Raw genomic sequence first — 12,370 nt, 5'->3', positions numbered from 1 at the left:
AAGATTTTTACTTTATATCAACTCCTGCCTCTTGTCGTCTGGGTAATCTGCATTTTGGGTCTTAACCATCCCCTCAACTTGACAATGTATATACATATACATATGTATATGTATATGCTTATGTATATACATATACATATCTATATGTATATGTATATACATATAGATATGTATATACATATACATATCTATATGTATATGTATATACATAAGCATATACATATACATATGTATATACATATTTATATACATATGTATAGGCATTTGCTTATATATAATCACCGTCCCTTGGCAGCCATTATAATCATCAAAAACCTGCTCTTTTCATCTGAGAAACATTGTCGAGTTCAAACCAATTCAAATCAAATTTCCCACTTGTAGGACTAATAAAGGTTTATCTATTCTATTTGATTTGATCAGACTCAGACCTCAGACTGATGATGCTTGCTTTTATTTCTTCTTGTTTAGATCATTGTAAATGTCTTTTTACTGGTCTTCACAAATCTGCCTTGAACCGTCTCCAAATGGTCTAGAATGTCTCCGCAAGGCTTGTAACAGGATCCTGCAGACGGTCCCATATTACTCCTTAAATCTCCTCCCTGTGCTGGCTCCTGGTTAAATACAGAACTGATTTTAAAATGTTAGTATTGACCTTCAATGCATGGTAATGTCCCAAAGTATGTATGTGACCTTATGGCCCCATACAGCTTTGGTCACTTGCTGCGGTCCACGGGCCAGAACCTTCTCATGGTGCCTACGATCCACCTAAGCACCAGGGGAGGTGGGTCTCCTCAGGCCAAAGCAGCTGAAGACGTTTTTATTTGGACAAGCTTTTAGTGCTGTTGACTAGCTTCTGATGGAATCATCTGTGTCTTTTATGTGTGATTGGAACTCATTTTATTGTACCTGTTTTTATTGTTTGTGAAAAGAAATAAATAGTTTCTTCTTGTTCAGACATGTCTCCGAGGATGCTGGGCCCCAACAATCAGCTGATCAAAGTGACGGAGAACAAACAGATCTTCCTGGACTGCCCCTTCTTCGGCTCTCCTCTGCCAGTGTTGCGCTGGTGAGAATCTAAAATAAGGTTTTAGGTCTCCTGCCAGGCTGTGTTTAAGCTAGGCACGTGGTTTGTTTTAAGGTTTAAGAATGGACAGGGCAGCGGGCTGGATGGTGGGCAGTACCGGGTGTACATCAACGGGAGCCTGGAGATAAAACGGGCCCGGAAGGAAGATGAGGGCATCTACACCTGTGTGGCTACTAGCATCATGGGCACAGCGGAAAACCAGGTCCGCCTGGAGGTCAAAGGTCAGACATCAAATCACTTAATCACTATACCACAGTAAAAATAACTCCTGTTACTCAGCCTGACCAGGTCCTGGACTCTTCTGGGCTTTCATCACATGACAGGTTTATCTGTTCTCGTGCCAAATAGCCTTCCTGAAGGATTGTACGAGCGTCCTCGGTGCCTTTATTAAACTGCCTTGTGTTAACATTCCTGGTTCCATCTGGTGAGAAGCAGTCCATCTGCCACGCCTCACCTTCTACATCCTGACAGGAAGTCCTAAAAATGACCTGGCTCTGACCCAGACTCATGACTGGGTTGAGATCTGGGTGGTGGAGGTGACAATCCATATAGAAACCAGGTGCTTCATGTTGTGCAGAACCAGAACTGCGAGTGATGTCACACTTAGATGGCTGATAATGGTTGTTTGTCTTGTATGATTCAACCTTTTGACCCCCAAGTCTTTGGCCTGACCTGATCGCGCTGCGATCACCCAACTCCCCATTTTCCTTTTGGGATAACGACGTCACCCTGATTAAACCACATCAATCGTCTTTATTTGTTGGTAGAAGAGCGAGATGCCAGCTGGAGTGTTTTAGCCCTGAGCTGAAGGCCAGCCGGAGGAATCAGGACCAACACAGATATGAGTCTTAAGCTGCCTCTCCATGCTTTGCGTTCATGTGATGTGTGTGTGTGTGTGTGTGTGTGTGTGTGTGTGTGTGTGTGTGTGTGTGTGTGTGTGTGTGTGTGTGTGTGTGTGTGTGTGTGTGTTTGTTTTCATCATAACTGTGATTCAGAGCCAACTCGTATAATCCGAGCCCCCATGGATCAGTCAGCTGTCAGGGGCTCTGCGGTCCGCTTTGAGTGTGTGGTGAACTCCAGCCAGCCCACCAGCGTGACCTGGACCAAAGACGACAGGCCGCTGTATCTTGGATGGAGGTAGGAGCATCAGCTGGCAGCTTTCATCCCCAGCTCCAGTCCTGTTCCCTTCAAAGCGACCAACATTGCAACTGGTGTGCCGGTTGAATTCCCATGGATCTGCTGTCTGTTTTGTCAAATATTCACAAGTTCTTGAATGTTTTCAACTGATGCTTCAAAGCTGAACTTTGGTCTAGAAAGCAGCTAAACTGGAAGTTTCAGCCATGTGAAGTGGCTTTCTGTGGTAGTTCCCAGTAGTGATGATGGGGAGCTAGCTCAGAGAGGTTCAGATCCAAGGGAGGGGCTCGGGTCAGTAGGTTGATCAGAGCTTCAGGCTTTTGTCTGTAATGACTTTTGTTCTCACCAATTCCATCTAATTGTTTGCTTTACGGCATTCAAACGAGATTCAGCTGTTTAGGAAAAAGTTCACTGTTAGCTAAAACATCTTTTCTGATGAAGAACCGCTGATGTCCCCAGAATCAGCATCAGGCAGCTCTCAGAGGAACGGACGGCGTTTGGAAAACAAAGTGTTGCCTTGAAGATTGTTTTTTATTTAATGAATTGCTTTATTCACATCTTTACCTTAAAAGGGATGACCTTTGACCCAAAAGATGCTGTTAGCTTTCCAACTTGTCTGTTTGCTTTGTGTCTCCAGACTGAAGAAGGACGAAACGTCTCTGACTATTCCCAATGTCAACGAGGGGGACAAGGGGACGTACACCTGCACTGTTAGATCTGAGATAGACCAGGACTCAGCCTCTGCCCACCTCACTGTTTTAGGTACACTTAAGTTCAGGGAAGAACTGAAAGTTACTCAACAACCAGTCAAACCAACAGCATCACTCAACACTGTTTTTATCGTGCACTTATTTAACAATACGGCAAATGAATAACAAAGTCATCTGCATTACTTGGGCTCTCCACCAGGGGGCGGAAGACACAAATATAATACAACACATGAGGTTTGGAAGGAACTTACAAGTCCTGTAAAGGAGCAGGAGGTCTTTTGAAAGTAGTTGGTTTTACACGGCAACACGGTTTCATCCTTAACTTATCCTTTGAGATGTGAGCTCTGATGGTTTTCCAGCTATTTTTTTGGCTTTTGGGTCATTTTCTGCTCTTTATCTAAAGCCATATGAGGAGATTTTTTTGTAATGTCACACGTCAGAAAACCTCGGCATGAGCTGGAGACCAAACCGTGAATGAAACCAGACTCTTGACCACCGTCGTGCCACAAGTACGAGTGGCTCCTTCATTCCTCCCACTGACTGCTCCTTCTCAGTCAGACTGACAAAGGAAACAGCACTGATTATATGCTGGAGCTAACACACCATGAACTGCAGAAGGTGGGAGCAAATTAGCACTCGTTAGCATTTTGATCACATTGCACAAAGTGAAGGTGAACACAGCAAGAATTTACATAAACATGAGCAGGGTTTCCTCTCGTTTAAATGTGGGCAGACTGCACCGGGCCTCCTTTGGGCTTTGTGAGTCAGACAGACTAACTAACCAGGGCTCTTCGATCCTGGTCCTCCCTGTATTGTTCTGTTCTTCTGCACAAACACACCAGGTTCGCAAGTGTCTGTAGAAGCTCAGGAGCCGCTGAAGAGGTGACTCAGCGAGCTGCTGCAGGGTAGAACAGCCCTGAGCTGAACTCTGTTCTGAGCTCACACAAGATGTGCAGTTGATGGGTAAATCTGGGTCTTTGTGACTAAATACAAGAAGATTTGATCAGATTTTCTTTGTTTTACTCCATGTGACCCATGTGCCCTGGTCAGATACATGCTGATTCAGAGATGACTGTTGGTCCTCCTGGATTAGCTCCTGGATTAGCTCCTGGATTAGCTCCTGGATTAACTCTAGATGGCATCGAGATGCAGGAGAGAACATGACCGATCATGACTCTTGTTCTCGGGGAGGTTTTGGATGAGATGTTCTAGGTCATGTTCCTTCCTCACATGTAGGGCTAAATGAAGCACGTGGTGTTCACTAACTAATGTGCTGTGCTCCCTAGTTGTCGACTGACTAAACTAACCTTTGACCTCTGACCTTTACCCTCCCCTGCTCCGTGAACCCGTTCCACAGAGGAAGCCTCCCCCAACCACTCAGTCTCTAGTGCCTTACCTGCAGGTAACTCACGGCTCAGCTGGATCTCTGTTGGTTCTTTCTGTTCCACCCGTCTGTTTAACTTCTGCTCTGCTGTCCGTTATTAAGTGATAGAGTTGTTTTTGTTAGACAGGAGCTTTAAACCCTCAACAGATTTGTTTTGCATGCTCTGGTTGCGATTTATTTATGTGCTGAATCAGCTAAAGGCTTTTGTAACGCTGGGCATCATGAAGGTGTTCTGTGGCATGCTTTTGGTTCTGGACCCATCGTGTTTGAGCGAGCGTATCCCAAACCGCTGGTTCTGTGTCCTTCTGCAGGCCGACCAGACCCACCTACAGACCTGGACCTGTCAGATCCAACAGCCAGAAGTGTTCGCCTCACCTGGATTCCTGGGAATGAGCACAGAAGCCCGGTGACAGGTCACTTCTCCCCTTTTGACACGAGGTTTCATTCACACAGTGACTTCAGCACATGTTAGGATCATGTCTACATCACTCTTTAGACCGGAGCTCCAGGAGCAACTAAAGAAACTCTTTTACTTCTACGTGCATCAGAACAAGAAGGTGGTTCATGTGAAACATCAACGCTGTGAAACATGAAGATAACAAGCAGTTGATAGATTTCAGAAAAGGCAGGAGAAGCCTCTCTCTTCCTCTGTAATAATTCTGATGAACCACATTTACTGGATCCGTTTCACGAGAGTGAATAGAGCGAGTCTGGGCTCTCCACCAGGCTCTCTGCCCGTTCCTCTCTGATGTTCATGTCCTCACGGCCACGGCTTTATTCTCCGAGGACGCTTGGGACAGTCTGGACCAGAGTGGTGAGGGAGTCCGTCGTATTTGTGTTCGTACTATAAAACTTCTGCTCAGCAGATATTTTTGAACACCCTAGTGGAGAACGCCAGGTTTTCTGTCTCAGACCCTCAAACGTGAGAGCTGAAGTCTCACGCAGCGCTTCAGGCTGATCCCAGATCACACTAAACGATGTTTGCATGTGTTTTCTTCACTTCTTTTAGTTTAAATGAAGGTGAATGAAGCTGTAGAACAGAGATGTTCCTGAGAACCAGCAGGAGACAGCAGAGAGAGGGTAAGGTGGTTAGGTCTGGGCCTGGATCATGCTTGCTGTTTAACGACACGTACGCGTGTTTAAAACGGCTGCCACGCAGAACTTGTGTTGAGTTTAAGTGTTGTTTGTTTGCGTCCCCTGAAATTAATGCAAATCCAAACGCTGCAGTATCCGAGTAACCAGTAGACGAGTTGACCAAACCAGCGAGACACACCCACCACGCTCACCCAGTCTCTGGTTTAGAGGTCTTTCACCGCGTCTACGATGCCGCCGCCGTGATCCCAAAATTAACCGGTTACTGATCTCTTCTCACGCCACGTTTGTTTTGGTTGAACCCACAAACCCGGCTCTATCCGCTCTGAGTACTCTGGTGAGCTGCTCAGTGGAACATCCCAGTACTACATGCAGCGCAGTGCTGTGCAGCAGCAAGTATGTGAACAAAGATGTTGTCTGCACCCACGCAAGGTTCAAAAGTATTCCAGCAGCCATTAGGGTCAGGGTAGGGTTCAGGGTCAGGAACAGGAGCAGCCAGTAAAGCAGCTAGTCCCTGAAGAAACTCATGCTGAGTGTGTTTCCCTGCAGAGTTTCATGTCCAGTTTGAAGAGGACCGCTGGGAGCCAGGAAAGTGGCAGAATCTGTCCGTTTACCCCGGAGACCTGAACTCTGTCATCCTGCAGCTCGCCCCCTTCGTCAGATACCAGTTCAGAGTCATCGCCAGAAACTCCGTGGGTCTGAGTGAGCCGAGCCAGCCCTCCCCTCGATACACAACCAGCGGAGCTCGTAAGAAAACCAGCTGTTAAAGACAATCAAAGCTGGAGCTGTCGCATTCAGGTTCAGGTCGTGTGATCTAGATCTCTTCTGTGTTTTTAACGAAGCCCCTGATGCCATTCCCAGAGACTTACGGGGATGGGGATCCAAAAAGGACAACATGAACATCACCTGGGAGGTAAGACCTTCTGCCATCATCTCACACAGCTGATGGTTGGGAGTAAACACCACGAAGGTATCAGGTCCGTCCTCGTCTCCAGGTCACACACCTGCAGCGCCTTTTAACTGCTAGATTCAAACTTTCTGATCCACATGTTGATGGAAGGTGACCTCCGCTGACCCGGCCCACAGCCGACTTACTGTTTTGTGTGTCCAGCCTCTGCGGGACCTGGAGAGGAACGGTCCACACCTGCACTACTGTGTGTGGTGGAGGCGAAAGGATTCTGGGGAGGACTGGAACAATGTGACCACCTACCAGTCCAAGCATCTTGTACACCCTACTGGAACATACGTGCCTTATGAGATCAAAATCCAGGCCAGGAATGAGTTTGGACACGGACCTGTGTCTAATGTTGTCATTGGATACTCTGGAGAGGACGGTGAGTACACGTTCCTCAGGCAATGAGCATCGTTTGGTGAGAAACCTTCAGAGGAACACAACATGTTTGTTGTTATGTGTTCAGAGCCCACAGACACACCCACTAACCTGCAGGTGTCAGAGGTCACCAACACCACCGCAGTCATCCACTGGACGCCTGTGCACATGAGTTCGGTCCAGGGAGAGTTCAAGGAGTACAGAGTGAGACTTCATATTCGTATTCACCTCCCATCCTAGTGTTTTCCTCCCACAACTCACCTGTTGGAATCCCTAGCTGTACTACTGGCGAGAGTCCAGTCAGCTTCCCGGCCTTGCAGTGAGCAAAGAGAAGAAGACTCGAGGCTTCTACACCACGGTGGCTGAGCCGTCTGGTCTCCTCGCAGACCTGGTGCCCTACTCCAACTACAAGATGTTCATGGTTGTAGCTAACAACCATTTTGAGAGTCCACCCAGCAACACGGTGGAATTCAGCACCAAGGAAGGCGGTGAGGATCCGGTTCTCTCAGCACTTCACAATCAGCACAATTAGACCTCACCTCATCTTTCAGGAACACGTTGGGTCTCTTAAAGCAGACTCTTCTGGAATCAGCCATGTTATCATTCCAGTGAGAGTTCCTCATTGTTCGCTAAGCCCTGCTTTCTACCAGCGCGCTCCCATAAAGGTTCTGTTAGGCCACGCATTAGTGAACTTCTGACCCAAACGTGTGCTTTACCAGTCTGCCGGTGGGTCTAACATCCACCGTTCTTGAATTGCAGTAAACAAAGTCACTCCTAGGGCTGCTAATGGCTCGTGAACGGCACTGTGGACCCTGCTGCTTTATAATGTTGTTTCTCTTGGATTTGTTAATGTCGTAAAATCGCTCCTGCTGTTTTCCTCTAGCAACAGAAAATAAATGATTACTTGTTCTGTTAAGCCGGGCGTACACTGTGCGACTTTTTCACTTTTTTGAGCCGACGTTCCACTCGTGCGAGAATCCACGAGATCGGGGCGAGTTTTGCGCCGAGCGTCGTGTAGTGTACAGGAGGTTACGAGAGGCGATTAACACCACGTGACCAGCTGCCGATCAGCAGTCGTGAGCTCGCACGGACTTCTGGCGTGTTTAATATTTTGCTCGTCCCTCGTGAGGGTATCGCACTGTTGAAGCGGCGCTGCGACCCAAAAAGTACCAGAACCGCTCACGGCGCATGCGCAATCCTGCATCATCGCCGCTCACCCGCTATTCCCCTAATAACACACGCTGTTCTTTTTTATTTCTACACGTTTTTTTACTCACAAAGATTGTCAAGAAAGCGTGTTTGTCGTGTTCTTGTCAAATTAAACTGATCACAAAACACAGATTCACTTTCTTTATTCCTCATCCAACCCCCATAAATCCCTGTGTGTCCTCCTGCAGCACTCCCGAAGGACAACAGGCAAGACAAGACAAAAAAGTCTGACGTGTTGTGTAAAAACTGCTATTTTTAGCATATTTTTAGGGCCGACGTGTTGCTACCAGACGTACAGTGTGAGCAGTCAGGTCGCCTCCGAGAACTGGGTCGTGCAGTCTGAGCTGAAGCGGAGTGCTACGAGTGAAAAAGTCGCACATGTACGCCCGGCTTTAGGGATCTCTGTCACTGACCTCCTTCTCTGTGTGGTCATGAACAGATGATTCAGTTACTTTTACTCAAAGTCAAAATACCAGCTGTGGAAAAGCCCAACTGGGGGCCATACAACACAGACACTTTTTATCATGCACCTTGTTTTAATCCCCAAGCTTCAAACCCTGACAGCTGTTTTGTTGTTTGTTTGTTTGTTTGTTTGTTTGTTGCATGCTCGTTTGTAGTTCCTGGTGCTCTTCGGTTCTTCAGGATTAACCGCAGAAGTTTGGACACCATCCATCTAGAATGGGACAAACCTCAAGAGCCCAACGGCGTTCTGATCGCCTACCTGCTCAAATACCAAACAGGTGGGCATTTCCAATCATGTCAAAGCAAAACTATTCTAAGTAGCAGCAGAGCATCGATACAGCAGAGGCACACTGGTGCTGTAACACGTATCTTCCAGTTACCTTGAAAAAGTACTCTGATTACTGATTAATCCTTGATGATTAAGCAGCTTACTTTCTTTAGTCTTTACTTGATGTTCAAGCTCAGTGAGAAAACAACTTTATCAGTTTTTATCTTGTCCTGTATCAGAGCAGCTGCCAACTCTTTCCAAAGGATGGAGGTTTTATTAAACACAAACTCTTTTTCAAATGAATGTGGAACAGGGAAACTGTTTATAATCTATCTGTTGATAAAGGTCAGTGGGACCCTTCAAACGGGTCCGTTTGAAGCATGTATGTAACCTTCCTGTCAGCGGGCAGTAGAGGCTGCACCACTGCATTATGGGTCACAGGAGGTCACGTGTGTGTGTGTGTGTGTGTGTGTGTGTGTGTGTGTGTGTGTGGGTGTGTGTGTTTAGTAAATGGTTCCAGATTGGGTCATCTCCACGGGGAGACTTTCCTCCCTAATGTGACAGAATTCACCCTTCGCCTCCCAAACCCAACCTCCCGCTACAACTTCATGCTGGCAGCTCTCACCAAGCTGGGAACAGGGGTGGTCTACTCTGAGGAGTCACCACACTTCTCCAATGAAGGTGAGTTTTCTTGAAATCAAAGAACAAGGAAACCACCTACATGCACCAGATGGTTCTGGGTGGGCATCACAGCCAGCCCACTCCCACCCTCTCCATCTCTCCACCCTTCCATGGTGTGAAAAGCTGCTGTGAGCTTTCAGGGATTGACCCAGCCTGCTGACGACTCAATGTGCTGAATAAGAGTCTAGATTTTCGTTGCGACCTTATCCTGCTTTGCCAACTGTTAATATTTGTTACCTGAGCTGTGCTTCCTGAGCCAATCCCTGGTGGTGCACTGATGCAGAGCTGCTTGCTGCATCAGCTGTTTGGTTCCTCTCTATGGAGTTGTTGATTTTTTTGGATGTCGGAGGAAATGCACGATCAGAATCTTCTCATTAACTGATGCTAGTTAATGGGAGTGCTGAGAGACCTGCTCACTCCTTCACTGACTGGCTTGCTTTTTAAGCTCTTTCAAACAGTGTCCATTCTGCCATTTTGTCCATCACCAGTCTCCATTGCATCATCGGTATGGTCCAGCAAACCCAGGTAAGGTGGCATGATGCTTTTGGATGCACTTGCCTGCCTTTCTGAGCTTCAGAAGGTCCCTGAAGATGCCGATGTTTCAGTCAAACAGAGGTTTAATTGTGTGTGAATAAACCCAGCCTGGTGATTAGAGCTTTGGGCTCCTCAGCTGGAGATAAGTTTTACATCCAGGTAAAGTATAAGCAAGTGGAAGCAGTTCCCACCCTGACATGAGCATGTTCTCCACAAGAGGGCAGTGTAGCATCACTTAGACAGTAGACAGAAATGCTGCTTGGTTTCTATAAAATGGTTTAAGCGCCTCGTGGTTTTTGTCTTGAGAGGCGCTATAGAAATGATACTTTCTTCTTCTTCTATCAGTCAATCAAAATATTATTTATTAAGGCGCTTAACAACAGAACATTGCACAAGTCGCTGAACAACAATAAAAGCAAAGTTTGGTATAAAAACAAAGAAACCTAAAAGCAGCAAATACAAATCTAGTCATCTGCACACCGACATCATTTCTCAACAGTCCAAAGCCAATCAGAACTAGAAGTGTGGCCTTAAACATAGAGAGAGATCCCTGATGGGGTGCATTTGTATCGGCAGACCATTCCAAAGCTTTGGTCCCACCACTAATTGAACATTGATCGTGGGACCACCAGTAGATGCTGATCCATTTATCCATAGTCTATTTATAGAGCATGTTTATGGAGCATTGCAGTTGACCAAAATGCTGTACATACAAGGATAACATGGTACGAACAACAAAAACAGACCACAGGGTGGACAATAAAATAAATCAAGCATCTCGGTAGTAATTAGAACATTTTAAAGCCAAAAATAAAAGCAGGACTAAGGGTAGGGAAGGCTACGATAACAGAGGCAAACATAGAGAAAAAGAGGGAGAGTGGCAGTTTCAAGAGCCAAAGGCAATGCTGAACAAGTGGATTTTAAATTTGTTTAGTTATGATGCCGTCCGGATGTGCTGGGGTAGTGCGTTCCATAGTTTGGGGTCTACGTGAGAGAAAGCTCAACCCCCACGAGATTTGTAAGACCTCCTTGGCACCGTGAGGACCACCAAGGATGCCACGGTCAGCAGACCGAAGGGAATGTGCTGAGGTGTAAGGCTTGAGCAAATCATGGAGATAAGGAGGGGAAGAACCATTTAAATCAATCAATCAAGCGTTATTTGTGAAGCACTTTACACTTACGGAGTCATCGAAGTTCTGTACATTGTAAAACCAAACCATAAAAAGACACATTGCCAACAATAAAAGAGAAATTACAATGAAACACAAATGCCAATGTCTGTCTGAGGATTTCTGCTCATTCTGTATTAAAAACCAAGCTGGAAAGGTCTTTAAAAGAGACAGAAATCATTCATGGTTGCAGCCATCCTAACAATCAAAGGGAGATTGTTCCACAACTTGGGAGCAACTGCTGAACAGTCTCTGTCTCCCTGGGTCACCATGCAAGTCCAGAACTTCTAAAAGTAGCTGGACTTCAGACCTCAAATTTCTCCTGGAAACATGACAGGCATGAGGCAGCCATTGCAAGGAGGACAGGATAGGAGTAATGTGGTTGCGTCGCTTGCTACCTGTGAGCACATGGGCAGAAGCATTCTGCACGAGTTGTAGGCCCCTTAAAAGAGAGGCCGCTAACCCAACGTAAAGAGGATTACAGTAGTCTAGTCTGGAGGTTCTTAAAGCAGGAATCACTGTTTCAAGGCCTTCATACGGCGACTTGACTTGATGCGGGTTACATCACATTAATGATAAAGGCTCTGAACCCAGTTCACTGGATTCTATCCCAGCAGTCACCTGGGTCAACAGTCCATCAGTCAGGGTCAAGCTGGAGTAACTAAAGCATGAACACCCCACAGAGGTAGGCCCAAGGTCCCGTTTAGATCTCCTGTGACATGGTGGAGAGGACCACCCGTCCACCATGCAGTCATCTGCATCCTGGCAACTTATTAGATTGAGGAAGTTGTCTCCTGTGCAAGCTTTGAGGATATTTAAGGCTCTTCTGTTGAATCAATAGGCATGTATCCATTAGCAGAACTCCAGGGTAGTTCCTGGGATGGGGAACTTGACCAGGAGATAGGATGTCCCAGCCCTCTCAGCTGTTGTGTCTCCATTCAAATCCCACCCTTTCAGAACTTGCACAGATGTCAGCAGCAGGGCTTAATTTGAGCCAGATCTTGCTGGATCAAGATTCGGGATCTATCTTATTTTGAAAGGACCGTTCCGACAACTGTCTGCTAGAATCCGGCAACTCACGCGACCAACTTGTGCTAAACGCAGGGTTCCAATTACGGGTGAGTTAAAGGGATCCCGGCTCACCCCAAAGGATGACAGGCTCCCCTCGAAGCCCCCAGCTTACACACCCAGGGGGAGCCCGAAACGATCCTGGTTCTACTTATATTACATTATTCATGTGGACTCTCCGGGGATTATTCTGAGCTGAGAGGCGCAGAGCTCTGATTGTTGATGCGCTCCAGACAGATGCGTCC

The 12,370-nt window shown here is 46.6% G+C and overlaps 1 protein-coding gene across 19 annotated transcripts in view; it reads left to right on the top strand.

Annotated features, from left to right (window-relative positions):
• nfasca (neurofascin homolog (chicken) a) overlaps positions 1-12,370 on the top strand; it is a 135,478-nt gene that overhangs the window by 81,903 nt on the left and 41,205 nt on the right. For 15 of the 19 annotated variants that reach the window (XR_011520072.1, XR_011520073.1, XR_011520074.1 and 12 more), the window contains 13 exons: positions 955-1,066; positions 1,139-1,305; positions 2,080-2,221; positions 2,856-2,980; positions 4,286-4,330; positions 4,624-4,725; positions 5,954-6,151; positions 6,247-6,317; positions 6,516-6,738; positions 6,823-6,938; positions 7,012-7,222; positions 8,561-8,683; positions 9,181-9,354. Coding sequence is in view for 16 of the 19 variants with exons in the window: in XM_070549111.1 (XP_070405212.1) it covers positions 955-1,066; positions 1,139-1,305; positions 2,080-2,221; positions 2,856-2,980; positions 4,286-4,330; positions 4,624-4,725; positions 5,954-6,151; positions 6,247-6,317; positions 6,516-6,738; positions 6,823-6,938; positions 7,012-7,222; positions 8,561-8,683; positions 9,181-9,354 (1,809 nt within the window). In the remaining 3 variants the exon portion in view is untranslated. The remainder of the gene's footprint in view (positions 1-954; positions 1,067-1,138; positions 1,306-2,079; positions 2,222-2,855; positions 2,981-4,285; positions 4,331-4,623; positions 4,726-5,953; positions 6,152-6,246; positions 6,318-6,515; positions 6,739-6,822; positions 6,939-7,011; positions 7,223-8,560; positions 8,684-9,180; positions 9,355-12,370) is intronic. The other 4 variants (XM_070549118.1, XM_070549119.1, XM_070549123.1 and 1 more) reach the window with 1 other exon arrangement.

This window comes from Nothobranchius furzeri, chromosome 3, assembly GCF_043380555.1.
Source record: "Nothobranchius furzeri strain GRZ-AD chromosome 3, NfurGRZ-RIMD1, whole genome shotgun sequence".
Lineage (NCBI taxonomy): Eukaryota > Metazoa > Chordata > Actinopteri > Cyprinodontiformes > Nothobranchiidae > Nothobranchius > Nothobranchius furzeri.
This window is presented reverse-complemented; position numbering and strand designations above follow the sequence as displayed.